The sequence below is a fragment of the Drosophila virilis genome, chromosome 5, assembly GCF_030788295.1.
Source record: "Drosophila virilis strain 15010-1051.87 chromosome 5, Dvir_AGI_RSII-ME, whole genome shotgun sequence".
In the NCBI taxonomy this organism is placed as follows: Eukaryota; Metazoa; Arthropoda; class Insecta; order Diptera; family Drosophilidae; genus Drosophila; species Drosophila virilis.
Genome location: NC_091547.1, coordinates 2,230,405 through 2,257,280, shown reverse-complemented (window position 1 = coordinate 2,257,280; position 26,876 = coordinate 2,230,405). Strand labels below are relative to the sequence as shown.

The window sequence follows — 26,876 nt, the reverse complement described above, 5'->3', positions numbered from 1 at the left end:
TCTTTGAAAAATAGAAATTTCACAAGCTCCTTCAATTTTGTCAGTCGTAGCGTGTGTGGGTCATATCAAGCCCAGTCCGATTGTGCTTGATGGACAGCGAACACAGCCGCTGCTGCGGCAATTATTTTTTTTTTTGTTTATATACAAAGTGTTTATGCAAAAATAAGTGATTTTTATTATATTCAATATGGATATTAGCGCGGATGTAGCTGACATTGTCGGACAGGCGTCGGAATGGAATTTCGCTGGCGATTGTGCGCTGCTCGAGCTAATGAAACGTATCTCTCAGGTGGGCGTGGAATTGCATGAAAAAAGTGGCCAATTTGTTGTAATCACAATGTTTTACAGAATCTTCACGAGCGGGGCGAACAAACTAGTCGTAATTTTAGGGAATTCGAAACAAAAGTAAGACGCGTAGATATTGCGCTGGACAATGCAACGAACAGTTTGCGTTCGCTGCAGTTTGGCCAGCAGTTTGTGGAGTACAGGGTGGAGGAGGTGGACGATGACGATTTTGTCCTGCCCGAGGAGCAGCAAAAGAAGGTGCTAAGGTACATAAACAGTGTTGCCAACTGCCGCTTCAATAAACTGGGCAAATGCCGAAAAGTAGATAAGCCGCCGAAAATAGGCGAGCTTAGTCTGAAAATGGATTGGCAGCACTGTTCATTGCATTCGAATTGTAGTTGTATTACACAATCCTCAATTACAGCCCGAGGTGCCATTGAAAAGTTCCCAGGAGCTGGCCGCTGAGTTTCTGCAGAACAATCTACAAATGTTTAGAAAGAACTTCGAGGCGGTGACCATTGAATTGACCGACTCGGATGAAGAGGACGGCACTGTAAATGCCACGTGAGTACTTCCATTGTAGCATGCAACTTCAATCTTAAGCCCCCTTGTTTATTGCAGCACCGTCTATCGCGATAAGAATCCCTACGATACCATACCACTGCCCTATGTTATAGGCTCCAAGGAGTGGCAGGAGCACAAATACGCCGGACTCTGTGATAGCGCCGAGAACAGTGAGGATGAACAGCCCGAGCAGTTCTCCTCGAGCTCGTCTGATGAGCTGGAAACAGCTGCGCCAAAGCCCACGCAGGTGCATCAAGCACAGCACTCGGACTCCTCCTCGCTGGCATCGCTGCCAAAGGAAAACCAGGCAGCACCTGCGGCTCAGCCTGTGCTCCAACCTGTTCGCCAGCCTGAGCCACAGCCTGTTCTGCCAGTAGCTCAGCCGCGACCTATTATAAGCATGCATAGAAATCCACATGAGAGCGATATGTTTGCAGCGCTACGTGCTTCACCGCCCAGTGATGATCCACCATCCAGCTCAGCTTCCTCGCTCAACTCATCGCCAGCCATTTCGCATGCTAACGCTGCGGCGACGGGCCTCAGTTCGAGCAGCAGCAGCACCAGCAAGATAGTCATCCAGGCTAACAGGCAGTCGCCGCCTAAGCTATTCGATGAAGCGGTCCCAGTTGTTCCCGCTGCCACGCCCATTGATGTGCCCAGCGAGGTGAAGCCGACAGCAACTGCTGCCAGTCAAATCAAGCGAAAACCTGTAAATCTGTTCAACGACGACGAATTCAATTCCTTCATGTCCGAAATTGTGGACAAGGTGCAGTCCAAGTCGGGCAGCGGCTCAACGACGCACGCAACTGTGGCCAAATCCAAGAGTGTGCCCAAAGAATCGCCGGCGCCTCAGGAAGTCAAGCCTGTTGCTCCTCCGCGCAAACCAAATGAGACACCGCAGCGTAGCCTAAATCTCTTTGACGACAGCCCACCGCTGAGTCCCAATTTGAGGCCAGCGACAAGCAAAGCAAATCCTGCTAAGAAGCTGCCAACTTCGCTCTTTGATGACAATTTGGAAGATGATGTGGATGATTTCCTGAGTTCCTTTACGGCCAAAGCAAAGCCACAACAACAAAAGCCCAAGACCACATTATTTGATGATGATGATGACCTGGACATAGATGATATTTTTGCCAAGAAGACGCCGACAGTGCAGCCAACCAAAATAGTGAACACAAGCTCGCTTTTCGATGATGACTTTGAGGATGTGGGGAATGCCCATGATATATTTGGCAGGAGCTCAAGAAACGCGGCTGAAAAACAACCACAGCCATCCGAGGCTGCGCCTGTGCTGCCACCAGCAAGGGAGCCGCCGAGTCGCAGTCTCTTTGATGATCTGGGTGATGATGATCTGTTTGGCACGCCCAAAACAAAGAAGCCGAGTCCATATGCTCCGGCGGAAAAGGAGCGACTGAGCGAAACAAAGAGACTGGTTGAGGAGGCACCGGCAGGAGATGTGGCGCCTGCTGACCAAGTCATGGAGCAGCAGCCGCCAGAGCAGGCAGAGCCCATTGGAGATCAAGCCAAAAAGCACGAGCTGCAGATTCCGCAAGCTAGCCAAGATTCGCCAGGTGAGGCGCCGGCAAACTTGAAGGCTGAGCTGCCAATTTCCAAAGTGGATCTATTCAGCGACGATTTCAGTGACGAGGAAGCTGTCATAAGCTCCACATCCCGTACGTCAAGAGATTTAAAAGAGATTAGAAGTGGGGAGCTGCTGCCAGAGCCAACGAACAAAGCAAAAGAAGACCAGGACGAGCCTGAGCCGAAGGATCTTGTGAGCAATAATGAGGAGCAGCATCAAGTGAAACCTGCTCTGCTGGGTGATTTATTAAAGAACATCAACGACAGCTCCGCAAACACAATGGTTGAGGAGGAGGAGGAGGAGGAGGAACAGCCGCCGGCTGACCAGGATCCCATCATCAGCCTGGTGGCGGAGCAAACCAAAAAGTCGACGCACTCTCCAGCGCCGGCGGATGTGGCAGCTGCTCAGCAGATAATGCAAAACTATTCGAGCCTCTTCTCGGATGAGCCGCCCGATGATAGCGAGTTCTTTCAATCCCTGGGCACCAGCAGCCTGAGCAGCCTGAGTGCCACCAAGATGTTCGACAGCGAGCAGGATTTCTATGAGCCTTCGCTGCCCGATTTACCTCCAGCGGCTGCGGCGACCGTGGAACAGCCCAACAATGACTATGGTGGCATGCGTCTGTTCAGCGACGAGCCGCCGGATGATGATGAGGATGAGGAGGACGAACGGGGTATAGCTGCAGCGGCTGCAAAACAGCCGGATGTAGCTGCTCCCAAGCGCATACACACCATCTTCTACGACGACTTCAGCGAAACGACCCGAGCAGGCGCCGCTCAGCAGGCCAAGTCGGCTATCTTTGCTGAGGAGCCACCGCCAGCGGATGCGGTAGCGTCCAAGCCCGGCTCGCCCATTAAGAAACTACAAATGCCCAATATAAACATCAATGTGCAGGCTCTGCTGCCCGGCTCCGGCGCCAGTGCCTTGCCCAAGCCGCCCAAGAAGCTGGAGGAAGCAGTAGCGCCCAGCACCGCCCCAGTTAGCCAAGTGGCGATATCAAGCTCCAGCGAGGCGGATAACATTTTGCAGTGCATTAGCAAGACGCGAGTGCGCGGTCCCGCCCATCGCCGGCCGTCCACGCGCCGAGCACGACAGGCGAACTACGCCAAGAGCTTGCTGGAGGCACAGCCTGAGCCAATTCCTGCCTCATCTACGTCCCCATCGGCGGCAACATCCACAACTGCTTCTCTCTCCAGCAAATCTGCCGGCGTGCCCAGCTTTGAAAGTGATGACAACGAGGCGGATGATGCCTTGTTCAAGGCATTTAGAGCACAGCCAGCAGCTGCTCAAGAATCCTCGCGAGCAGCCATATCGAAGCCAGCTTTATTTTTGGACTGCCAACCGGATGATGATGAGCTCTTTGGCAAAACGTTGGAAAGAAAAACTAATAAGATGCCAGCAACTGCTCCTCCAGTTGATCCGCCAGCTTCTGCTCCAGCTGCTCCGCCAGCTGCTTCGCATGCTACAACTCCAGTTGCCCTGACTGAAGTTTCTCCAGTTGCTCCGCCAGCTACGGCTCCAGTTGCCATGCTCTCGTCCACACAACCACCCGAGGATGACATAAAGCACTTTGATAAACCGTCTCCATTTTTGGATAGCGGCGAGGATGATGACGGTTTTCTTTTCAGCCCATCTGCAGCACAAAGACCAGCACAGTATGCCAATAGAGGTACATCTAGAGCTCCTACTGGGCCACCCAAATCCTATGTATCCTTCTTGGACAACAACGATGAGGATGAGGATGCTATGTTTGCCGCCGCAGCAACCAGGTCAGCAGCAGCTGCTCCGACTGCCTTGCCCAGCCAGAAACCGCCAAAGGATGAACTCAAATCCACAGCAAAATCTGCTTTCTTGGACAGCGATGATGACGACGACGAAGCACTCTTTTGGTCATCCAAGCTCCAGACTCAGACACAGATAGTTGAGCCTAATTCCAGTAAAGTGGAGACGCCAGCTCCGGCTCCAGCTTCCGTTGCCCTGGACAAGTCCAAGCCGCAGCCAGTTAAATCAAAACTCTTTGATGACAGCGACGATGATGATGATTTGTTTGGCAGCGCCGTGACCAAAGCCCAATCAGCTCCCGCTGCAGCTGCTACCCTGTTCGCCAGCAGCAGCGAGGAGGAGCCGGAGCAGAAGCCGCCCAAGCCGCTGACCACCAAAGCAAAGCTGCCCGCCAAGAGTCTGTTCAGTGATGATGACGACGACGATGATCTGTTTGGTGGCGGAGCTGCTGCTGGTGCTAAACGTGCCGCTATAAGCAGCCAGGCCAAGCCTCTGCCCAAAAAGACAGCTGGAAAGACGACGACGGCGACGCCTGTGCAGGCCAGTAAAACCGACGGAGTTGATAATCCGCTGGCCGATCTGTTGGGCCCGTAAGGTATTTTCACTGAAACACATTTTGTTATAATACTACAAGTATGTTTATTTACACTTATCGATGATTTGTTAATGTTTATTACACAACTCTACAACTAAACAGTTTTCGTAAATCTCAAGTACAGTGATCGCACGATAGTTAAAACTGTTCATAAACTTCAGATTAGAGAAATAAGAGAGAATTTCTCTGTTACCTTTTTAGAAGAAATTTAGGTATTTGTTCGAAATTAAATCTATTCATTAGGTTTTATTTCGCGAGTGATCACTGTACAAAAGTCAAGTTTGCAAATTATAATTACTTGAGTAATTAGAGCTCTCAGGTTACAATTACTTGAGAAATTAGAGTGCTCAGGTTACAATTACTTGAGTAATTTAAACTCTCAGAAATTAGAGTGCTCAGGTTACAATTACTTGAGTAATTTAAACTCTTAGATGTTAATTACTTCAGTAATTATGGGGTATTGGCAGGGTATTTAATATCGTAATGTAACTAGGAGTGTGACTTTAATTGTTGCATTAATTTTAATTACGGGAATTTAAAGGTAATTACTGAAATGAATTATTTTACAGGCCTAAATCGTTGCCTAGTGAAACTAGAACTAGAACTAACCAGTAAAGGGCGACTATCCGGCTAACTTTACGAACTGTAACGGAAACTGAGTTAGTTTGTGGCTCTTTGGTCGTTATTCCGAGGAATTTCATTTGTGTGGTAGTCGAGCGGGCTACAGCTAATGAGTATGAATACGTATCTATATCTATTAATATATATAGATGAAAGAGCTCAGCATCGATGCTTTCATTGGCAGCGTTCGAATGAAGGTCAACAAACTTGCTCGAATCCGATCGATTCAATTATTTGTCTGCAACTCGAACATGCTTGAGGCTTGACTCGCTCGAGTGAAATAGTTGTACGAGTTTCCGAAGTGCAATTGACTCGATGCAAAGCTCTAATTTGTATATATATAGTTATGACTGGAGCTTAGTCTCTAGAGAGCCACATCGCGATACTTGCGATAGTCGTCGGACTCGTTGCCCAGCGACAGCTTGCTGTTGGCCGTGATATAGGGATTCGCATAGTTGGCATAGCCGAAGCCGCCGTAGTACTGTATATGCTGCTGTTGCTGCTGATGCTGGGATCCGCGTCGCTGCAGCGGCTGCGCGAGAACCGAGCAGCTGCCCGTCGCGCTGCAGGCGGAGGGACGACGATACAGATTGGCAGCTGCCGCCGCCGCCGCCTGCTGCTGGAGCGGATTGTTGAGCAGCATGGCCAGATAGTATTGCTGCTGCTGCGTATAGTTCTGCAGCAGGTTGTTGCCATAGGCGGCCAGATCGTTGTGCACCTTGCTGATGCCATCCAGATTCTCCAGCGAGATGCAGTTGCGCGTCAGCTTTGTGGGCGGCGACTTGCCGCGCTGCCCCTGCTGCTGATGGTGGCGCAGCTGGGTTGGCGGCGGCGGTGTCAGCTGCTTGGGCTCAATGGAGCAGTAGATGGGATCGTTGCTGGTGGACCCAATTAGCGACGGCGGCGACGGCCGGTGCGAGTCATGCAGATTGTTCTTCAGATCGTCAATGGTTATGTTAAAGTACTTGGCATTCTTGTCCTCCGTGTCCAGCACATGCCGCGGATTGTACATGCCTGGCAGCGTGCAGCGCAAATCCATCAGCGATTGGGCACGATGTCCGCCGTTGCCGTTCCCGCTGCCGCTGCTTCGCTGTGCTCCATTGCTGAACTGCTGGGCGAGCGCTGGGGCGAACATGCTCGCATTGAACTCGTTCTGCGAGCCGAACAGCTGGCCGGCGTTTCCGTTATTCAGGTGTCCAGCGCCCAGGGGCAGCTTGGTCTCATCGCACAGCTGATAGCCGGCATTTTCGAAGCCGCCGAGTCGCTGGCTGGAGCGGCGCGAATCCGCCTTGGTCATGGGCACGCTGGGCGCAGGCGTTTGCAGTGAAAGCCGCGTGGCCAGACCCTGCAGCTGGCTGAGCACCTGCGTCTCGCGACGCCACTTAATGCCCGTGGGTATCACACAAATGAGCGCCAAGCAGTTGATAATCAAGCGTATCAAATAGGAGGTCAGCTCCGTCAAGCCGTGCACCGACTGCAGGCCCTGTGTGGATGGCGTATCAGCGAGAGTTGAACAGCTGCCTTTTGGCATACTCACCCAATGCTGCGTGGTCATTAGCATGACCAGCACCAGCTCCGGTATGGACAGCAGTCCGATTGCCCCCGACCAGGCAAACAGCGGCCAGCACAGGCCGCTCACAAGGCCATGGATCAATATGGTCGTCGCCACGAACATCACAAAGTACAGGGAGCACAGTGCGTAGGCGGCGATGGGCAGCTCGCCGTGCGCCTCCAGCAGCCAAGAGACCTCACACGAAAACGCACCCAGGTAGACAATCTGTGCAAATGAATGAAAATGGGTGAAAATTTGTGCGCCGGCAAAGAAAAGCGAAAACATAAATCAAATTCAAAACGGAAATCTCAATAAAGCTGTCGCAGCTGCAGCTGCAACTGGAGCTGGGAGCTGGAAGTTGGCAGCCGGCGACACATTTGCGCCGCACTCATCCATCAATCAATTAATGAGTATGTCTTGTCTTCTCTCTGCCCGTCCGCCCGCCCGTCCGTCCGCCTTTCTGTCACAAATCGTTGCGAGCAAAAAACTTTGAAATTTTTACGTTTTGCGCAAAACGATTTCATTTCATTTTCACTTAATGGCACAACAAAAAATATATATGTGGCCAACTGATAACGGTACCCACAACAGCTTACAAATAACAAAGATTGCTCTGGTCGGGTTTGCCCAACTAGCAGATACCCTGCATGCTGCCGTTACTTTCTTATACACACCTTTCCACTGACCTCCCGTCTAACTATCTTTGCATTCTTGACTTACTAAGTTCGAACCCATAAGGTATATATATATTCTTGATCAGTATCAACAGCCGAGTCGATGTCCATCCGTCCGTCTGTCTATGCTAGCTAGGCTCTCAGTTTTGAAGCTATCGTCAAGAAACTTTGCATATGTCCGCCTTTCTGTTACTCGGCACACTATCAGAAACGATTGTTCGAAAAGTGGTTTTTTGAACCAAAAACTTATGGTTTTTCAAGATACCTTAACCATGCTCGGTATTTACTATTTTCCCTGTGCATTACGACAACATTACGAAAAGGTTCGGGCTGCAAGGGTGTTAAGTCTTCGGCGTCCCACAGATAGCTTTTCAATCTCGTTACACTTGGGAGGGGTATTCAAAAGGTGAAGCATGTCTGATCTGTATAAGCCTAAACCTAAGCCTAAACCTAAACCAACTCGTTCTTATTATCTTTGAGTTTTGCTTGAATAATCATGTCTCAAAATTTTTTTATTGATATTATCAAAATCGAACTCCATATATATATTCACGCTGCAAATTTCAAGTCAAGTAAATTAAGCTCCTGATCAGCAATAGAAGGTGTAGAAGATGCCGCCTTCTGTTGTTTGATGATTCTCTCTCTCGATGATTCAGAACATTTGCCGATTCAGGGCATAATGTGGGCATATATATAGAGTATACGAGTGTAGTTCACGATTGGTTTACTTACCAGCAAGAGTCCCGCCGCCACGCAGCAGATAATGAATAGATTCGCCTTTATGAAGCGCTCCATGATGCGTTCGTTCCAAAAGTTTTGTATGCTGTTCCCGTTCCCGTTGCCGTTGCCGTTGGCTTTAATGCTGTCCGTCGTCGGCCGTTTCGGCTTCTTGAACGGGGACGGTGAATGCGTTTCACTGGCCTTCTGATAATTCATGATCGCGATGTTGTTGATGTTGTTATTGTTGTTGTTGTTGTTGGCCAAAAAGAAAATAAGCTTTGATTTCGTTGTGTTTTGTGGGCAGTCGGCCTTGGCTTTGGCTTCAACAGCTGCTGTCTGTGTTTTCGTGTGTGGGTCAGTGGTGCGAGGCGATGACAGGCTAGTTCTAGTTCTAGTTCTGGTTATGTTCTCGGATGCTTCAAAATGTTTCAATGGGCTATTTCGAGGCGTTCGAATGCGAAAGCGTTAAGCGGCCTAATTGAGGCTTGTCATGGTTTGGCTTGGGTTTGTTAAAGCTGGCGTTGCCCCTGAAATGGAAATGCAGATGAGTGTTAATGCGTGTGTATGTGCCTATGTCTATGTGCTTGTGTGTGTATAGAAGCGAACTTAACAAAAGACTCAGGCAACGAACTTGTTTCGCGGCCAGTTAACGGCATGTGCCGCCATAGAGACTCCAGCATTCAGCTGAATGCTGAAGCTATTGACCAGTTAAGAAGAGATTTTCACTTTTTTTTTTTATAAGTATTAACATGATATCTATAAGGCAGAGAGGGAGACATGTCCGACCCCATAAACAATATATATTCTGAAACAGCAGCAACAGGCGAGTCGTTATAGCCAGGTCCGTCCGTATGTTAGGAGCCAGAAAGAGTCGGATCTGATCACTATATTAAAAAAGCTCATGTATAAAGATCTCATCATTTATTAGTTCCATTATGCCCCACACATACACCATATGCATATCATGTATATATATATATATATCTCCACATGGAATCCATGGAAACATATTCTTCACCAAATTCAAAAATCTTACGAGCAATTCCCTCTGTCCTGGAGGGTATTCAAGTGTCGGTGTGCGGTTTTCCCTTGCTTTATAATCAGTAGCAAGTTTGTTGCCTAAGTCTTTTGTTCTAACAACACGAAAATTGTGCGCAAATAATTGACGACTTATGTCATGAAGTTGTGTGCAAAACACAAATAAATTCATCAATTATAGCTAAGCGCTAAATGCTCAGACAGGCAGCCACACACCAAACACACACACACACACACATACGCAGACAGTTAATCGTGTAAGCAAACGCCAACGTCAGTTGACGGCTTAGTCAGTCATTTGGTTATCTTTCAACAAAACTGCGACGTCGTCGTCGTCAGAACTGGAGTCTCTGCTCAATGCCGTCAACAGGTGCGCCAACCGCATAATCATCTTCAGCTTGGCTGTTGGTGCGTGGGCGTCGCCTCCAGCTGGGTGCGTTGCCATTGCCATAAGCATAATGCTATTGGCCGGATATGCGCACGCCCATAAGCGGACGGGTCACCGCCCCTTTGGCCCATTGGGATTCAGCTGGCGGTCGGTTTTCCTGTGCCGCTTTCTTTTGGCGCCCGCTCAGAATTGCAACCATTTCTCCTACCTCCTGCTCGCCAATTCTGCTGGCAGTTCTCATAAGTTGTCCGGTTTATTTTTTCACAATTTTTCGGCAGCTATTGAAACGAGTTTAGTTTGGCGAGTTACTCGCCAACCGCTATCCGGCTATTATTAGCAACCGCCACAAATTATTATCTCGCTTTGCGTATTGCTTAAAAATGTGTTAAGTGAAATAAAGCAAAAAGCTAAACGGGAAAACGAACGAACGAGCGTTGCAGCTGTGCCTATCACGCCGCACTTCAACTGCTCTAATCGATTGCCTGGCGAAGCTGTTAACTTGTTTTTAATCGAACGCGGAATTTTACTTTATTTAAAACAATTAATTGAACCTTAAGGCAAAGCAGATCTGCCCGCCAAACAGCCGAAACTAGATTCGCTTTCAAATTGTTTTTAATAAGAATATGATTTGTTTTAAAATAAAAAACTTTTTAAAATAATAATAAATAAACATAAATGAATACAGAACACACCCATTCAAACCCATTTGTAGTTTTTAATATATAATATTAATTTATATAATATTATAATACTTTTTTCTCTACAAGCCTGACCATATATAATATTTATAGAAGATTATAAATGGAAAAACTAAGTATGCTTAATGGGCTTTAATTGATTAATTGTTCATATATGACAGCCGTATAGGAAATAGAAATATGCAACTGGCAAACATTTCAGTATTCACCTGTCAATTATTTTTGAAGATTAGAAAGCTTTATTTTGCTGAATTAGCTGCACAGCATTGCATTCGAGTCGTCATAATGACGCCTGCACGATTGTATTTTGCTTTTTTTTTTGTTGACTTTGATATGAGCTTGAAATTCGGGGCGCCCTTGAGTGCCACGCCCTAAATCTTTTATAGTCTGTTGGCAGCTGTAACACTAAAAGGCGTGGAATTGGCATTACAAAATTATGTAGATTCCACATAATTTGCTGTGAAAAATGCGCCCAACATTTCGAAACGAAAATATAACAACAACAATTTGCATTGTCTACCCCTCCCTCTCTCCCTCTCGCTCTGTCTGTCTCTTTCATGTGTTTTTTGAAATTATATATGAATTTTATTATTATGTCTGACGGACCAGAGATTGTTATATATATGAGCGTTAATGGTTGCAGTTGCGTGGCCTGGCGTGTGACTGCGCCGGGTTCAATAGCATCCACAGCAACAACAACAACAATAATAACAATAATAACAATAACAAATGGCATGATTGGTGCAAATGCATGAATAAACAACAATGCAATGCGGCATGTTTAACTATTATGCAAATCCAGACTCCAAGCCAAAAGCAAATGCGTGAATGCGTTTCAAAATGTTATAAATATATTTGTGCATAAAGTATTTTATTTATGTGTTCGATTTGTTAATGTATTTAGTTCGTTTTGGATGGGCTTACCTTTCACTTTATTGCAGTGCCTGGCATTTAATCCGTCGTAACAGCCACAAAAAGATATATGTCTGGGTAGGGGGGCGAGGGGAAGAGATAGAAATACGAATTGTAGAAATTATCGCTCAAGCAAGAAATGATTTCACATGCGCCACGGGGCCAGGCCTAAGATACACTCCCAGCGCTGCGGGCAGCACTACGCAAAAAAAAAACACACACACTCACACACAAAAACCAGATAAAAAAGAATGACAGTTTCTGCACGCCGAATATTAAATACCCTTGCAGAGATGGGGCTGTCAGAGATATGCGAGAAGACTCGTTGATGTTGGACTTGTTGAAGATTTCCATACGAAAACTTATTTTTCTACCGATTCTTCCTATATGGTTAGATATTATAAGTTATTTGTTTGGTGAACTTAACATTTGGCCATTAGACAAGGCGTGGCCTGCTATATTTAGCCTATTTAGATAGGAAGTGCTGCGACATATATATGTGCTGTTTGCAACAATAAACATATCTATGACAAGTTTTAAACTAAGACATCATATAGAAATAGACAGACAGACAAGGTAATATGTTCCCAGCTCTCAAAGCAGATCAAGTTTATTTATGCCTCGCAGCTGTCTCCTTCTATGGCGTTACACATTACATGACAAAATTGTAATACCCGCTGCAAGGGTATAAATATATAAACGACAAGCGACACAGACAAAAAATTGTTCAGCGTTGAGTCATGCTGAGGGAGAAGTCGTCGTCGCGGCACAACGCAGTTGTTGTTGTCACATGCAAATGCAACAACAACCACAAAAGGAAGAGAAGAGAAAAAAACCGACTTTAATATGTGACATATGTGTGCCAAGAAAATGACAGCGGAAAAGCGCCTGCAACTTAGAGAAAAAAGCCCGCGCACTTGTTCTAACACTTTTACTCGCAGCGTACCAATTAAAAATGTGTGTGCGTAAAAAAACGTGTTCTGTTTTTTTTTTGCTTTTTTATGTGTACTTTTAAGTGTATGTATATTAAGCGCGACACTTGAGCAAAAGCGAAAATGCACTTGAGCAAAATATAAATTTAATTGCGCTTTAATTGTACAACGGTCAAGTCACAACGCACACAGCTGTGGGTCAAGTCCGTGAGAAGCAGCGGCAGCAGCAGCCGCCGCATGCGTAGTGTGGCCAATGCAGTATAAATACGCACACACGCAGGCACACAGAGACGCACACTCGCACACACTTACAGCAAAACCGTAACGGTAACGGTTTAACGCAACGCGCGCGCGCGCCTTCCAAAACAGTTAAAAGTGAAAATCAAATGACTTAGGCAACGAACGCGATTCCCGTAAACTTTTTCAACACTCAACGCGTCAGCTGAGCTCAGCGGCTGCCCCACAACTGAATTGTGCGCTAGCCCGTTTGACTCTGGCTGCGACTGCGACTGCGACTCTGCCTCAGGCAGCGTCGCAGCGGCGCCGACGTCAGCTGTTGCTTATTGAAATCATCTTGAGATACCCCTTAGAAATGTAAATGGGGCATATTATTAGTGAATGAAGTTATATTGTAAGTCAGAAATAGTTTCTTAAAATTAAATAACGGCTATAACTCGAATTGACTTTTGGCTGTAAATCGCTTTAGTCTTGGCCCTGTCTATATGGGCTTGAAGAGTAATACAACCCAAATGTAACTTGAAATTGGGTAGATAAATTGAAAAGCCAGCTTTGTCTAATAGCCAAAAGCATGCAAAAATACTTAGTTCTGGGAGTTAGAAAGTATATAAGAAGCATTTACAATTGGAGAGGGTATATTCTAGTCGAGCACTTATATGTGTTCTAGGGTATGTTCTAGTCGAGCATTCTGACTACATGTTTTATTTGGATGGCTCTCTTTGCGCAGCAAGTTCACTCCCATTGGCCCTGCTGCGCTGCCGCCGTTGATGTCGACGTCGACGTCGACGTCGCTGTCGCTGCAAGCCTTAGTTCAAACAATTAAGAAAAAACAAACATAATTTCTAGCCGGGGAGGCCGGCGCGCTGCATTTGCATAATTTGATTGTCAGACAAACCAAAACAATACTCGTTAAGCTTTTTCGTACCGAGTGCGTCGCTCCGCTCCGTCTTTTGGGCTGGCTAACGGGAACGGGAATTGGTTGTAGTGGCCATTTTTTAACGCCGGACAACAAATGGGCCGAGCTGTCTGTAGGGCCTGCGGTTGTTCTAATTAAAAAAAAACAACAACAAAATAATGTTAATCTCTTTTTTAGTTTTTATTTAACTTCTTCTTTGTATTTTTGTTTTGTTGCCTTGGACATTTTGAATTGTAATTCGTATAAATTCATGTTGGAGTTTTCTTTCCAAACGGTTCAAAAACGATTGGAGAAACATAATTAATGAAACATTCGTTCGAGCATAAATCAATTCGTTGGTTAACAAAGGGCTAAACACTTAAATTATAATATGTTGTTGTTTTACTTTCAGTGATAAAAACTAGTTTTTGTTTTCCATGCCATTTCAAGTGTTTAGTTTTGAACTATTCGAAGAAGCTCGTTGGATTTGTGTGTGTTCTAACTAAATCTTAAGCTAAACTTAAACAGCCTGCTGTATTTTAGGCTTCAGCCCGCCTCCTCTGCGTCCTTAGCATTCTCGTCTCCGACCGGACAGCCATCATCAAACATGGGTCCCAGCTGACCTATGCGTTTGATTTGCTCCATTAGATCGGATATTTCCGGCGTGCAGTTGCGAAACTTGCGCAGATACAAATAGCCGCGGAGCATCTCGTTGTCCAGCACGCAGCTGTAAGGTTGTTGGAAGGGAGTTAGAAATGAAGCCAGAAATAAAAGAGCGCCAACAAACTTACATAAGTGCCGCCGCTGCATAGCTGCCCGTTTTCTCGAGTTGCTCCAGCCACTTGTTGATAATGATCTTGATAATGGGATCTGTGGCGGGCAAATGAATGCGCGCATTGACCAATGCCTCCTTGAAGTACTCGTGCTTCAGCAGCAAATTGATGGCCTCGGTCTGCATGTCAACGGCCAACATATAGGTGGCTGCATGCAGTATATAGCCCTGCTCTTCCATTTGCAAGGCGTAGGCTCTGCAGCACATCTGCCAAAAACTGTCAAGCAGCAAAATTTAGCTGTGTTGGGTTAACAGGAATAACATGTTGCCAGCTTACACATATGACACAGCCGGCGCCACAGACACGTGCCACTCGGTGAGTGTTTTATTTGCTATATGCTGCTCCAATTCTTCGCGCACCTTGAACGTGGTTAAGGCCAGGTTGAGGGGCGCAATGTCCTTGTTGTTGGAATGCTTCAGATTGTTAACTAAAAGTAATGTGGACAGATGGGCATTAATAAAATTAATGAGCAGGCATCTTTGAAAATCAGTTTGAGCCCGATTGAACCGATTTTCAGTCAAGTTGGAGAATGTAACAGATGGAACTTACGCTCCGTGGCAACCAGTTCCTTGGCCATGACTTTGGTGCTAAAGAGTTTAGACATGAGCACGGAATTGTCTATCTTGGCCGGATCCTCAGTGAGAACTATGGCCAGCTTGTCCAGCGCGTATTTATTCAGCTCCTTTTGGGCCAAGCAGAGGCAGGTGCGGCTATGCTGTAAATGATTAGGAACGTTATTAGGCAAATGATCACAATTTCAGCTACATGCCACTTACGGCCAAAAAGCTGTTGGGCAACGCCTGTGATTCCAATTGCTTGCAATTGGTGCACTCCAACATGGAGCTTGTATTTGTGCTCTTTGTCTCTAAACTAAGAGCGCCCAGCATGGACTCAATGGGCGGCATCTGCTCGACTGGCCCGACAGCGGAGTCCTCGGTTGGCTGCTCAGTGGAATTGGAGGGCTGCTCCACAACAGCGGGCGGCCGCTCAGCCTGGTTGGCCTTGCGCTTGTCTCGGCGCTGGCGCTTCTTTTGTGCCGCGTTCAACGCAGGTCCATGGGGCTGCGTGAGAGATTTGCTGGCCCATTTGACCTTGAGCAGCGCGTCCATTTTGGAGCAGATTTGCTTTTCTTTGCGCTCCAATGCCTCTTTAATGCTAATCAGCTCTAACGATAGCGTTTTGCCGCCGCACATGATAATGCTCTCATTGGAGGGCAGGAAGAGGCCGCACCACATGGGACAGTGGTAGGTGATGGTTAAGGGCGGCTGCTCCGGCTCTTTGGTGTTCCACATGCATACTTTGCCCTCAATATGAAAGGTGAGCAACAAATTTTCATGCATATTGCTCCACTTGGCCGACGTAATGGATGCTTTTGGATCGCTGGCCTCCAGCTTGTGCAGCTTGGACCAGCTGCGGGCCTGCAGCTGAAATTCCATGACATGGATTACTCTATCATGGCCAACGACAGCAAACACTTTGCTATCCAGCGGATTAAATGCAATGTCTGTGACATAACGGGCCAACAAGGCCGACTGGCGCAGGCAAGTGTAGCCCAATTCTTGGCCAGGCTTGCGATGATACAGCTTCAGTAGCCCATCCTCGGTGCCGATAAAGAGAAACGCGCCACGCACATACAGATAACTGGGACGCTCCACGTAGCGCAGCAGCAGGGCGTCTGTAAAGTGAAGGAAGTGGAGGATTAGACTGAACACATGGCTGACTCGAACATAACCGGGTCAAAATCAAACATACTTGTCAGAGCTGTTGTCAGGGGCAACTTGTGATTGGTTAGAATAACAAAGCACTCGATTACACGCTAGAGAATTAAAATTCCGTTCTATTTATATTAATTGTGTCCGCAAAAAGTGAAAAATTAAACGTTGCCATTGGATAAAGGGACAACATGTCGCATACACATCATGAACTACTCGAAAGGATTTGCAAGCGCATTGTGGGACAGTTGAAAGAGCGCGACATTGAGGTGGATACGGATTTTATGACTTTTGTGGTACATTTGCTGGTGCGGGACATGCGCTACGGCTTGCTGCACACAGATTTAAATAAGCCAAGCTCATGCCATATCGACACATTCATTAAGTATATCGTGCACGGCTATACGGACAATACAGACACCACCATGGCAAATATGCGTCTGTCGTGGATCATGAAAATGGGCCATGGCATCAAGCTTGCCTATGTGCGCGAGCAGTACGAGGTGAAGTATCAGCAACAGCTCAAGCTGCTAATCGATGACATTCTGCAGTATCCGGAGACCTGCAGCAAGGTGCAGCTGGATCAGCTGTTTGCCAAAATGCAGGTGTTCGTTGCGGCCACCTATCATCTGGGCTGCCCCAGCAATCATGTGCTGCTCAAGCTGGTTGCAATGGCGCTCAACAGCGTCATCGGCCGCAGCGATCTGCAGAACTATGTGCTGAAAAAGAAGTACCATAGACAGGAATACCTGCAGCGACTGGCGGACACCGTCGCCGGGATTGTCATCTACAATAACGACGGGCCCGACGGTGATCGCGAAAATGTGCGCTACGGTGAGTCCGCTTAGCTGCTCCAAAGAACAAAGTACTTAATCTCCCACACATTCAGTGATTGGCGAACTGCAAATGGCGCAGAGCAACACGAGCGCCGCCTTTGATGCTGTGCTGGAGCGACTCAAGGATCTGAGCGGCAAGTGTCAGGCGGCAATCAGCGAACAGTTGCAGTTCAACTGCAAGGAGACCACGTTGTACTATCGCGTGCCGCTGGAGCAGCTTCAGCGGATCAATCAATTCACAGTTACGTTCAATTCGCTGATGCGCTGCCTGCTCGAACTTCAGCGCAGCTATGAGCATACGGCGTACATGGTCAGCGTGGAGTCGGGTCGATACAACTGTGTGATCGCCAAGATCAACGATACGCTTTACATGCGCAGTGCCATTGACTCGGAACTGATCTTTGTAAGTAGTTAGCTAAAACTGAAACATCGATTAAGCGAGTCATCAAACGAGGTTCGACTCGCAACATGTTTGATTTGACTGACTCCGTTTGTTGTCTGCAACTCGAACAATCGAAATAATTGTTAGAGATTTCAAAATGCGCTTCAGTTAAGTGAAAGTAACTATTAAAATTGTGCACCTTGCAGCCGCATTTTGTGTACCTGTCGAAGGTGTGGGGCAATCTGAATCACTACTTCAATCACATTGTGGAGCTGAATCGGCTGCGCGAGCAGCTAGAGTGCCAGGTGCCCAAGGAAATGGAGCAGCGGGCCAAGGACACGATTATGGAGATACAAGACCTGAGCAAACATATCAAGGAAATGCGCGAATGCAGCTTTAATGAGCGCATGGAACTGCTCAAGAAGTACCAAACCGATGGCAACTTTTGCAGCCTGGCCGAGGCGGACATTAAGGAGTTCTGCGGCCTGACGCTGGCCGTGACCAATGGACTGCTGCTGCCCGCCAAGGTGTTGCGCAAGCTTTGCATGAATCTGGATATTAAGTTTGGCTTTCAGGACGAGACATATGCGCGCATAGGCGAACTGTGGTTCGAGCGTTTCATCATCGCCTTCCGGCAGGCCATCTTCAATAGTGCCAATCTGGCGTTACTTTTCAATTTGGATCATGCGCTCATCGCCAAGGAACTGCAGCCGGTGCCCGTCGAGCCGCCAAAGACCAAGGATTTTGAGGGTCAAACCGAAATGGTGGTCACTAACGATTTGTCTGGCGCCAATTGGATTAATGTCACCTGGAATGCGTGGGACTATCATCGCGAAACCATACACCTGGCCGAGATACGCAAGCGCCAGACGCACGACACACAGACTAAGATCAGCTACGGCCAGCGCAATGCTCAGAATCAAACATACAACACACGCCACAACTGAAAACGTCCTCTTCCGTCTCGTGTCATCACTCACCTTTCTTGGGCTGCGAGACGTCGTAGATGCCCAGCAGACGATTCACTATAAAGTAGATATAGTTCTCCTTCCACAATATCGAATAGATTTCCTTTTTCTGCACTGGTCGAAACGTTGTTTTCACCCTCATGCGCTCCACATCTAGTATGCCCACCTGCAAACAAATTTATATTTATGTAGTTTCGTTTTGGTTTTTGTGCCGCGTCCAACAATAAAAGTCGGCTAAAACTATACCATGCCATCAAAGGTGCCATAGGCCAGCTGCAGACAGTCCGGACTCCAAGCCAGCGAGTAGACGACGCTGTTCACGTGGATGCTCTCAATGGGTATGCAGCGCGCCGACAGTTTGGATATGTCGAACAGCGCCAGCCGCTTGTCCGAGCAGCCAAGTGCGATTCTAGAAGGCCATAAAGAATATATAAATATAAGTAAAGGAGCAAGACGAACAAGACTCACTTGTTCATATCATCCGGGCACTCGGCTATGGCGCGCACGCCAAACGCCAAGCAGCCGTAGACCGCATCCACTTGTCCGTTTAGGGGATTCAATATAACCACACGGCGATTCCTGAGGCCGAGCCATATATGTGGGTATGCAGCGCTGACCACGCACGAGATAATGTCTTGCAGTGAGCTCTTATGCAGCTGATCCTTGTGGATTTTATAGTGACGCGTCTTAGCATCGTAGGCGACCGCCCAGAAGAACAACTGTTGGCGACTCAGGGAGACAATGGTGTGGTCATTGAGCCAGTGCACCTGCTTAGGCTTGGCTGGAATGAGAATATGGAGATATATTAAACTTCCTGATCAGAACTGGTCCTCACATACCCGCGGAATTATTTTTACTGTAGTTCTTGGCGCAATGCTCGCCCGTGAACGCATTCCAGATCATGATAATATCGTGGTCATTAATGGACGCCAGCAGTATATCTGGACGTGCTGGCGCTTCCGTTAGGTCCAAGCTCGGCTTGTCCAAGCTGCCTTCCTGTGTGAGCTTGGCGCTGGCTTCCGGCTGAGCTGGGACTGGGACCTGCAGCTGTGGCGATTCGGGTGCATCATGCACCTCGGCCTGGTGGTAAATGTGATGCAATACCTCACGTTTAGGCTTTGGAGCTTCGCCGTCCACGATGACAGCATCATCGCTAGAGGAGCTAAACTGTATGACCTCTAGACTGCCCTCGCTGGAGCCGCTGACCACTGTGCCGCTCTGCTGCTTCTCCTGCGAGTAGCCGCTGCTGTTGTCGCTGCGCGGACCACATGTGCCCGTTTGCTGGCAGTCCTGTAGGGTAACCTCCACCTGCGGCTCAATGTCAGCTGGATTAACACGATGGGCTACCAGTTCCGCCTTCATGGCTTCACAGGCCTCCCTAAAGTCGATGGTCACATTGTCGGCGTTGGGCTTCTCGAGACCCACAAAATCGCCACACTCGTCGGAGGATTTGCTGGCCAGACGCGGTCGCACACTGGTGGGTACACCAAACTCTGACTCCAGATGATCAAAATTGTAAATATCGAAAAGATCGTCGGACTCAGCTGCCGCTTGGGACTTCACTAGCGGAGCCTTAACAGCGGCTGCAGGTGGACTACTGCGCCACTGTTCGGGTTTACTGTCGTGTTCTGCCTTATCGGCCTGCGAATCTTCGGGCCGGATGGACATTTGCCGCCAGGCCAGACCACAAATGCTGGCATTCTGGCCATGTGCGTTCAGCTTGTGCACAATGCACATTTTGAGCAAATCACACACCAAAATCGAGCCGGCCGATGTGCCAATAGCAAACAGATGCTCATTGTAAGGCGAACAGCGGAGCACTGTCAGGTTGTGATTACGCTGCGACAAGAAAGTGGGACGCCGGCAGTAGCTGTTCGATGCGACGCAATAGATGACCAAATCGCTGGCGTCAATGGATAGTATATTACCATTTGATATGTAGCTCATGAGCACATTGAGCAGTGGATACATGCGCGCATCGCGCGCCTCGTGCTGATGGGCCTTGTGGCCAATAATAGCCTCACCCAGAGCGCAATCCCATACTTGAATGCTCAAATCCTCTGCGACAATGGCAAAGTGTTTGCCGTGTATCGACAACAAGTCAGTGTGCTGCTGCTTGCCCCACATGGGGCTGACATCGAGTCCGTTTATGGTTATACGCGTCGACATGGTTTTCACTTCGGCCGCATCCTTGTCGTTGGCGGCCATTGCCGGTATGTAATTGATGCATTTAAAGCCGGTATACAGTAGGCCGCCGTCGGGTGTGGCGACCGAGAGTGGCGTTTGCATGCAACTTGGCGTGGGTACATTATTGTAAATTACTGCCGAAGACATGGCGCCGTTCAATTAGTCAAGAATTGAAAAAGAAAATGGAGAACTTTGCACTAGAATTGACATCTGCAATTGGATGCTGAGTTCTTCCTCCTTCCGTTTGTCCTTACCAATTTTCCAGCACTTGTTATCAGCGTGACCGCACGCGGTATTTTTAAATCGTGAGAAAGGATTGCACAAAATGAGTATTTTTTCTATGCTATTGTGGTTATTATAGTGTTTGTTGCGGTCTGGTCACACTGTTTTTATTACCTGTTTTTACTGCGAATGGTAATACGCAAAAACATATACAAACTGAAAACTATTAAAAAACGACTCATTACATTAGATTTAAAACATTGTGCAATTAGCTATGGATGCAAAGCGTGAGAGAAAGTCTTCTTTGGTAAGTACACATATGAGTGGAAAATGTTAATAGTGTGCTTTCTGGTACAACAGAGTGTTTCATTGTTGGCAGGCTCCACTTTCGCCATGTCCGATACCGGATATCACGGATGATGAGCTCGTAACAATTTCTGTGCGTGATCTAAACCGGACGCTGAAGATGCGTGGACTTAACCGGGAGGAGATTGTGCGCATGAAACAACGGCGTCGCACGCTCAAAAATCGGGGCTATGCGGCCAGTTGTCGAATCAAGCGGATCGAACAAAAGGACGAATTGGAAACGAAAAAATCGTACGAATGGACGGAACTGGAACAGATGCACGATGACAATGAACAGATACGCTTAGATGTGGGCAACTGGAAAAACAAATACAAAGCATTGCTGCAGTTTGCTATTCAAAACGATATACCCATTCCGAGCGAGCTGGAGGGCTGCTGACTGCAACCAGTTAAATCTTATCACATTCCAGTTTCAGTTTCGAAAATCAAATCAAAAAAAACACCTGTAACCATAGTACAATAGCTGGAATTTGATTTGTAATGTCACACAAACTCAATTTACATATAATAATAAACATTGTATACGACGAAGCGAGCCACCCTGTTTGAAAAGTCAAGCGAACCACCCTGTTTGAAAATTCAAGCGAACGATTGGCAGCGCATGATTGTGAATGTCAGAAATTGTACGGAAACAGCTGTGTACGTATGTATTATTGTTATGTATTCATTTCCAAAGTGCACCAAAAACTGATTGTATATATGTACGTGCATACATATACATGTGCTAGCGGTCCAATATTTAACTCAATACATACAATCGCAATTCTTCACAAACGGCCAACGGCATCGGTTGAAGCGACCAAAGTAACGCCTGAACCAGACACTAAGCCATGCCGTCATGGCATTTCGTCGCTTTTGTAAATCCTTACTCTATGGTTTGCCGCTAGGCATTACGTTCCTGGACTGTGTCGGCTATGTGGCCAGAGTTGACGGTAATTGTACTCAAGTTCCCGTAACGAAAAGACAAATATTTCATTCAGGTTTTCCCCATTTGCAGGCACCTCCATGCAACCCGCTCTCAATCCAGTTGCCGAGGAGCGGGATTATGTGTTCCTGTTGCGCTGGGGCATACACAATAGTGCCGTCGAGCGGGGCGATATCATCTCTTTAATCTCGCCCAAGGATCCAGCGCAAAAGATCATCAAACGTGTGGTGGGCATGCAAGGCGATGTGGTCTCCACGCTGGGCTACAAGCACGAAATAGTGCGTGTACCCGACGGCCACTGTTGGGTCGAGGGTGATCATACTGGACACTCTCTAGACAGCAACACGTTCGGCCCGGTGGCCATGGGCCTGATGTCGGCTCGAGCGGTGGCAATTGTTTGGCCGCCGGAACGTTGGAGACTGCTAAAGAACGAACTACCCCGACGACGGCGACCCGTACAGGTGGCAAAGGCCAGCTACTACAGCTAGGCCAAAGACTGAGTCCCGTATGCTGTTGGTACCATTTAGTAGTCACACTGTTTGTACATATACACATATATATATATATATATATTTTATTATCAGTTTTGTGTTCATAGATACGTCTGCCGAACCATGTTCAAAATTGTAAAAATGCCGGTAAAAAGAATATAAAGTAGAAGTATTGTTGTATTAAACTATAACTACATTGTGTCCAGGTCCTGTTTGACGTAACCAAATTCGTGCAACACCGCCAGCGTCTGCTTGAGCGCCACACCGGCACGCACTATACTATAGGAGCCCGGCTTGGCCAGGTCAATCACTGTCGAGGCCAGGCGACGCTCCTCCGTCTGTCCAATGCGGCCGGCATCGAACACAGCACCTAGCTGGGGCCACAACGATTGAAACTCGCTGACCTGGAGGCTGCTGGGCGCACTAGAGCGATTGGCACTGGTCAAGGCCAGCGGCTGCTCATGCCACGTTGCGCACAGATCGCGCATAAACTTGTAGTCAGGTATGCGTATACCAATTTTGGTGGTGCTGGGATTCAGGAAGCGATTACTCAGCTGCGGTGACCGCTCAACGATGATGGTCAGAGGCCCCGGAAGCAAGCGAGTTAGCAGCTCGTCACTCAAGTGGCTAGCCTGACCATATCGACGCAGTGCAGCAATATTGTTGACACAAATGGCCACGGGCTTGTGTTCGTCCCGTCCCTTGATCTCGTACAGGCGCTGTATGGCCTCCTCGTTGTTGGCATCGCATGCCAAACCATACACTGTATCTGTGGGCAAGCCTATCACCTGGCCAAGATGCAGGCACTGCTCGGCCAGTTTCAAGGCATCCAGCGATGCCACAGCACAGACTGGCGTCGGTTGGGTCTGCTGCTTTGTCTGCATGGTGATGCTGTTGCTGCTGCAGCTGGACTGCAACTGTGGCCGGGTACCGTGGAGGCGTCTGAGCAATAGTGTCTGTAGGTAGCGCATGAGTCTAGTCGCGCCAGTTGTGACCGCACTGGTGATTGCAGCACTTGTAGAATGTGGTCATGGGCTCATCCGCTGAGCGTGTTTGTATTTGCATAAAGTAGGCGCGCTTATGTGAGCAGGCTGGGCACTCAGCGTCTGTGGAGTCCACGTTCTCCCACGCAGCTACACCGCCCAAAACGTGATCAACCTCCTGCGATTGGAAATGCCAAATGAGAGCACACACAAACATTGCATCATTCTGTGGTTGCACTTACCTTGAGTCGCGGATAGGTTTTTGTGGATATTTTCCGCTTGATTTTCGATATAAATGGGCACGTGTTGCACGTGAATCTGTGGCTGGACGTGTCCTCTTCAATAATTAATATATTGCCGCAAGACGGGCAGAAAAACAACATCGCGAAATGCGAGCACGTTTAAAAGCCAACTGTTAACTTAACAGAGTTTGTGCTCTGCGCCTAACAGAGTTTGCAACACTAATAAATTTAACAGTGTTGGCTCTCTTGTGCTAACAGTGCTATCGATTAGTCTTTGTCCAGCGTTAGCCAGCACTAGTCGACAGCCGCATACAAAACAAGCAATTTTTTCATACATTTTCTTAAATTGTAAAATTAACGCAAGATGTCGGCTGATGTACGTGATATTTTGGACATTGAGCGTGCTAATACGCCTGAAATCACCAGAGACTCTTTTCTTGCCACCAAGAAGCGCAATTTCGAGCGGTAAGTGCCATAGTACATCACAATTTCCCCCCGTGAAAAAAACATTTATTTTTTGCAGTACCAAACATGCTTCCCGGCGTCCGGAGGGCATGCATCGCGAAGTCTTTGCGCTGTTGTACACAGACAAGAAGGATGCACCGCCTTTGCTGCCCACAGACACCGCACTGGGCATTGGTGCGGGCTACAAACAGAACAAGGCTCGGCTGGGCATGAAGAAGGTGCGCAAATGGGAGTGGGCGCCATTCTCGAATCCGGCGCGCAACGATGCGGCTGTTTTTCATCATTGGAAACGCGTCAGCGATGACTCCACAGATTACCCGTTCGCCAAATTTAATAAGCAACTGGAGATACCTAGCTACACAATGACCGAGTACAATGCACACCTGCGCAACAACATACAAAATTGGAGCAAGGTGCAAACGGATCATCTCTTCGACTTGGCCAGACGGTAAGGCGTGAAATATGTATTATCTCAACTGAACTAATAATATTCATACCCAGCTTTGACCTGCGCTTTATTGTGATGGCGGATCGCTGGAATCGCCAGCAGCATGGCGTCAAAACCGTGGAGGAGCTTAAGGAGCGCTATTATGAAGTAATTGCACTGTTGGCCAAGGCTAAGAATCAGTCCAGCGAGAAGAAAACATATGTCTATGATGCCGAACACGAGCGCCGGCGCAAAGAGCAGCTAGAGAAACTCTTCAAGCGCACCACACAGCAGGTGGAAGAGGAGCAAATGCTCATCAATGAGATGAAGAAAATTGAGGCGCGAAAAAAGGAGCGAGAGCGCAAAACACAAGATCTACAAAAACTGATCTCCCAAGCGGATCAGCAAAACGAGCACGCGGCCAATACGCCAAGCACACGTAAATACGAAAAGAAGCTGCACAAGAAGAAGGTGCATCATCAGCCGCGACCCTCGAAAGTGGACTCTGTGGTAAATGCCATCGAAATAGGCAGCAGCGGCATCAAGTTTGCCGATCTGCGCGGCTCTGGGGTATCGTTGCGCTCACAAAAGATGAAACTGCCCGCGAATATAGGACAGCGCAAGGTGAAAGCGCTGGAGCAGGCCATACAAGAGTTCAAAGTTGGTAAGTTAAATGAAATAATAGTTTAGTTGTATTGGCTTTAAATGGCTTGACATCTGGCCATAGATCCTGCGCCACCTCCCACGGAAGACATATGCACATCCTTTAATGAGCTGCGTTCGGACATGGTGCTGCTCTGCGAGCTGCGCACGGCACTGTCCACGTGCATTTACGAGATGGAGAGCCTCAAGCATCAATACGAGGCCGCCTGTCCGGGCAAGACGCTCAACATACCGCCCTCGTTGGTGCCCATCAAGAGCGAAACGCTGGACCCTAGCGCAAATTAAGGCAGCTTATAGCTGGACGCAGACGCGTCCGTTTCCATGGAAGACAATACGCACGGCGTGTACTAATCAGTGCAACCAACATCAACAACAGTTGCTATCGGCGCGTAACCCGTTTGCCGTTTGCCACTCGCTTTATTTGTACATGTGCGCTACTCCCAGTCTAGTTAGTTGTTAGAATAAACGGAAAAACGAAGAAAATTGTTTTTGCGGCCACTGATCATATGTGAAAATCAAATAGCCAACGGTCAACATGCGATTGCCGCGAGTGTGAGAACTTTTTCTCGCTGTGATTTATTTATTTTTCCAGCCATGCTCCAGACGATCTTGGCCTTAGTTTTCAAACAGAATTTGGGTTACACGGCGACGTGTGTGTGTGTGTTGGCCAAATATGGCTGGCATGCAATCGCAATCTTTGGCCAGCCGCAGTGCAACTTTTGTGGAATTGTCTGCGTTGAAATGTACAATTCAAAGCCTGCTGCTGCTGCTGCTGCCCACACAGCGTTGAGGCGGTCGACTGGTCTTTCGAGCAGCCGCCTGACTCAGCGACAGTGTTGCCAGCTGCTGCTTCAAGAAAGTAGCTGAATGAAGTATAAAAAAAGGCTACAAAATAGCTGCATTTAATTGATAAGTTGATTCATCTTATTTAGGCGACAATGTTGGGACAAAAAAAAAGCTGAATTCAATGTTAAAATTATTTGTAATTCATATGACAATATGAAAGGATCAGGAGTTTATTGTTGAAATCAGTGTGACCAGCTGCCGCTGCAAAAAAGAAGCTCAATGTAATTTGACAATATGGTCCATAGGAACAAATGTTCAGTGTTTGGTACTAGTTTTGCCAGCTGCGCTTAAAAAATCTTAGTATATTCAGTGTTGAAAATAAACTAATTAGTTCTCTGAACACAAGCTGGCAATAATTATGGAAATTTTCAACAATTCAAGTGGAAGATCTGTAATTCAGTCAGAAAACGGCTGAACAGACAGCACTGGGCAGCAGCAGCTGAAGCGGCGACTAGTATTTGTGAATGAAACATGTACGAATCATCATTGTGTGTCGGGCGCGAGCTCGTTTACCTGAGCGTTTCTGAGTCAGTCGAGTTTTTGTCGTCGGCGCGATCAGTTGCTGGCAGCTGGCTTAGCTGTTCTCGAAACGTGCCTCTGTTTTTTCAATAGCTCAGTGTGTCTGCCGCATGCAACAGTTGTGTAAATAAGAAGTAAAGTGTGCGCAAACGTTGTGCAGTGCAAAGTTCGCTGCTTCAGTCATTCGCTTGTTGAGTAGCAAAAAAAAAACCCTAAAAAAAATACCAAAGGCACATCGTAAATAAATGTCGAAACGTAAAAACGTGAAATGCATCTGAGCCGACAAATGCAAATGCAAATGTGCTTGTAAATGTTAATTTGACAATTCTGAATG

At 47.5% G+C, this 26,876-nt stretch overlaps 9 protein-coding genes across 13 annotated transcripts; 5 read left to right on the top strand and 4 right to left on the bottom strand.

The window, feature by feature from the left end:
* The first annotated feature begins 71 nt into the window (after positions 1-71).
* FAM21 (Family with sequence similarity 21) lies at positions 72-4,926 on the top strand. The gene is made up of 4 exons (XM_002059423.4): positions 72-289; positions 349-543; positions 710-849; positions 907-4,926. Exons 1-4 carry the CDS (start codon positions 188-190, stop codon positions 4,805-4,807), a joined length of 4,338 nt encoding a protein of 1,445 aa, XP_002059459.2. The 5' UTR covers positions 72-187; the 3' UTR covers positions 4,808-4,926.
* Positions 4,927-5,403: 477 nt separating this feature from the next.
* Rcd6 (Reduction in Cnn dots 6) lies at positions 5,404-12,816 on the bottom strand. 4 transcript variants are annotated; one of them, XM_002059422.4, is made up of 5 exons: positions 12,656-12,816; positions 11,424-11,485; positions 8,388-8,902; positions 6,967-7,206; positions 5,404-6,912 (listed from the first exon to the last, which is right to left on the bottom strand). In XM_002059422.4, the coding sequence occupies exons 3-5, from the start codon at positions 8,589-8,591 to the stop codon at positions 5,794-5,796; spliced, it is 1,563 nt and encodes a 520-aa protein (XP_002059458.1). In that variant the 5' UTR covers positions 8,592-8,902; positions 11,424-11,485; positions 12,656-12,816; the 3' UTR covers positions 5,404-5,793. The 4 variants fall into 4 exon arrangements, with proteins under 4 accessions (XP_002059458.1, XP_032292522.1, XP_070066581.1 ...); XM_032436631.2 differs by having other exon boundaries at positions 8,388-8,579; XM_070210480.1 differs by lacking the exon at positions 11,424-11,485.
* An 836-nt stretch (positions 12,817-13,652) lies between these two features.
* On the bottom strand, positions 13,653-20,661 carry rig (rigor mortis). The gene is made up of 9 exons (XM_002059420.4): positions 19,046-20,661; positions 18,675-18,987; positions 18,453-18,615; positions 18,219-18,372; positions 15,085-15,983; positions 14,858-15,023; positions 14,585-14,735; positions 14,267-14,524; positions 13,653-14,202 (listed from the first exon to the last, which is right to left on the bottom strand). Exons 1-9 carry the CDS (start codon positions 20,538-20,540, stop codon positions 14,022-14,024), a joined length of 3,780 nt encoding a protein of 1,259 aa, XP_002059456.1. The 5' UTR covers positions 20,541-20,661; the 3' UTR covers positions 13,653-14,021.
* On the top strand, positions 16,092-18,451 carry LOC6635845 (cilia- and flagella-associated protein 206). Its single transcript, XM_002059421.4, has 3 exons — positions 16,092-16,854; positions 16,910-17,259; positions 17,445-18,451. The coding sequence occupies exons 1-3, from the start codon at positions 16,212-16,214 to the stop codon at positions 18,183-18,185; spliced, it is 1,734 nt and encodes a 577-aa protein (XP_002059457.1). The 5' UTR covers positions 16,092-16,211; the 3' UTR covers positions 18,186-18,451.
* A 127-nt stretch (positions 20,662-20,788) lies between the features above and the next one.
* On the top strand, positions 20,789-21,516 carry maf-S (MAF bZIP transcription factor K). Its single transcript, XM_032436226.2, has 3 exons — positions 20,789-20,807; positions 20,866-20,922; positions 20,995-21,516. Exons 2-3 carry the CDS (start codon positions 20,890-20,892, stop codon positions 21,358-21,360), a joined length of 399 nt encoding a protein of 132 aa, XP_032292117.1. The 5' UTR covers positions 20,789-20,807; positions 20,866-20,889; the 3' UTR covers positions 21,361-21,516.
* Positions 21,490-22,598, top strand: LOC6635842 (mitochondrial inner membrane protease subunit 2). 2 transcript variants are annotated; one of them, XM_002059418.4, is made up of 3 exons: positions 21,490-21,624; positions 21,710-21,913; positions 21,979-22,598. In XM_002059418.4, the coding sequence occupies exons 2-3, from the start codon at positions 21,820-21,822 to the stop codon at positions 22,392-22,394; spliced, it is 510 nt and encodes a 169-aa protein (XP_002059454.1). In that variant the 5' UTR covers positions 21,490-21,624; positions 21,710-21,819; the 3' UTR covers positions 22,395-22,598. The 2 variants fall into 2 exon arrangements, with proteins under 2 accessions (XP_002059454.1, XP_070066290.1); XM_070210189.1 differs by having other exon boundaries at positions 21,614-21,913.
* Tcs1 (Threonyl-carbamoyl synthesis 1) lies at positions 22,467-23,368 on the bottom strand. Its single transcript, XM_002059417.4, has one exon. The coding sequence runs from the start codon at positions 23,366-23,368 to the stop codon at positions 22,589-22,591; it is 780 nt and encodes a 259-aa protein (XP_002059453.1). The 3' UTR covers positions 22,467-22,588.
* Positions 23,369-23,372: 4 nt separating this feature from the next.
* Positions 23,373-23,803, bottom strand: Polr3K (RNA polymerase III subunit K). The gene is made up of 2 exons (XM_002059416.4): positions 23,623-23,803; positions 23,373-23,558 (listed from the first exon to the last, which is right to left on the bottom strand). The coding sequence occupies exons 1-2, from the start codon at positions 23,761-23,763 to the stop codon at positions 23,373-23,375; spliced, it is 327 nt and encodes a 108-aa protein (XP_002059452.1). The 5' UTR covers positions 23,764-23,803.
* Positions 23,804-23,891: 88 nt separating this feature from the next.
* Positions 23,892-26,803, top strand: DMAP1 (DNA methyltransferase 1 associated protein 1). Its single transcript, XM_002059415.4, has 4 exons — positions 23,892-24,087; positions 24,146-24,535; positions 24,589-25,178; positions 25,242-26,803. Exons 1-4 carry the CDS (start codon positions 23,987-23,989, stop codon positions 25,460-25,462), a joined length of 1,302 nt encoding a protein of 433 aa, XP_002059451.1. The 5' UTR covers positions 23,892-23,986; the 3' UTR covers positions 25,463-26,803.
* Positions 26,804-26,876: the final 73 nt, after the last annotated feature.

Bases quoted from the DNA above. Each gene is read 5' to 3' on its own strand.
- FAM21 (XM_002059423.4), top strand. From the start codon at position 188: ATGGATATTAGCGCGGATGTAGCTGACATTGTCGGACAGGCGTCGGAA. The intron at 290-348 runs GTGGGCGTGGAA...AATGTTTTACAG, and splicing joins TAATGAAACGTATCTCTCAG to AATCTTCACGAGCGGGGCGA. The intron at 544-709 runs GTGCTAAGGTAC...CCTCAATTACAG, and splicing joins CCGAGGAGCAGCAAAAGAAG to CCCGAGGTGCCATTGAAAAG.
- Rcd6 (XM_002059422.4), bottom strand. From the start codon at position 8,591: ATGAATTATCAGAAGGCCAGTGAAACGCATTCACCGTCCCCGTTCAAG. The intron at 7,207-8,387 runs GTAAGTAAACCA...TCATTTGCACAG, and splicing joins TGGCGGCGGGACTCTTGCTG to ATTGTCTACCTGGGTGCGTT. The intron at 6,913-6,966 runs GTGAGTATGCCA...CCATCCACACAG, and splicing joins TAATGACCACGCAGCATTGG to GGCCTGCAGTCGGTGCACGG.
- LOC6635845 (XM_002059421.4), top strand. From the start codon at position 16,212: ATGTCGCATACACATCATGAACTACTCGAAAGGATTTGCAAGCGCATT. The intron at 16,855-16,909 runs GTGAGTCCGCTT...CCACACATTCAG, and splicing joins TCGCGAAAATGTGCGCTACG to TGATTGGCGAACTGCAAATG. The intron at 17,260-17,444 runs GTAAGTAGTTAG...TGCACCTTGCAG, and splicing joins TTGACTCGGAACTGATCTTT to CCGCATTTTGTGTACCTGTC.
- rig (XM_002059420.4), bottom strand. From the start codon at position 20,540: ATGTCTTCGGCAGTAATTTACAATAATGTACCCACGCCAAGTTGCATG. The intron at 14,736-14,857 runs GTAAGTTCCATC...CATTACTTTTAG, and splicing joins GGAACTGGTTGCCACGGAGC to TTAACAATCTGAAGCATTCC. The intron at 14,203-14,266 runs GTAAGTTTGTTG...ACAACCTTACAG, and splicing joins TATGCAGCGGCGGCACTTAT to CTGCGTGCTGGACAACGAGA.
- maf-S (XM_032436226.2), top strand. From the start codon at position 20,890: ATGGATGCAAAGCGTGAGAGAAAGTCTTCTTTG. The intron at 20,923-20,994 runs GTAAGTACACAT...CATTGTTGGCAG, and splicing joins GTGAGAGAAAGTCTTCTTTG to GCTCCACTTTCGCCATGTCC.
- LOC6635842 (XM_002059418.4), top strand. From the start codon at position 21,820: ATGGCATTTCGTCGCTTTTGTAAATCCTTACTCTATGGTTTGCCGCTA. The intron at 21,914-21,978 runs GTAATTGTACTC...CCCCATTTGCAG, and splicing joins CTATGTGGCCAGAGTTGACG to GCACCTCCATGCAACCCGCT.
- Tcs1 (XM_002059417.4), bottom strand. From the start codon at position 23,368: ATGCGCTACCTACAGACACTATTGCTCAGACGCCTCCACGGTACCCGG.
- Polr3K (XM_002059416.4), bottom strand. From the start codon at position 23,763: ATGTTGTTTTTCTGCCCGTCTTGCGGCAATATATTAATTATTGAAGAG. The intron at 23,559-23,622 runs GTAAGTGCAACC...TTCCAATCGCAG, and splicing joins AAACCTATCCGCGACTCAAG to GAGGTTGATCACGTTTTGGG.
- DMAP1 (XM_002059415.4), top strand. From the start codon at position 23,987: ATGTCGGCTGATGTACGTGATATTTTGGACATTGAGCGTGCTAATACG. The intron at 24,088-24,145 runs GTAAGTGCCATA...TATTTTTTGCAG, and splicing joins AAGAAGCGCAATTTCGAGCG to TACCAAACATGCTTCCCGGC. The intron at 25,179-25,241 runs GTAAGTTAAATG...ATCTGGCCATAG, and splicing joins CATACAAGAGTTCAAAGTTG to ATCCTGCGCCACCTCCCACG.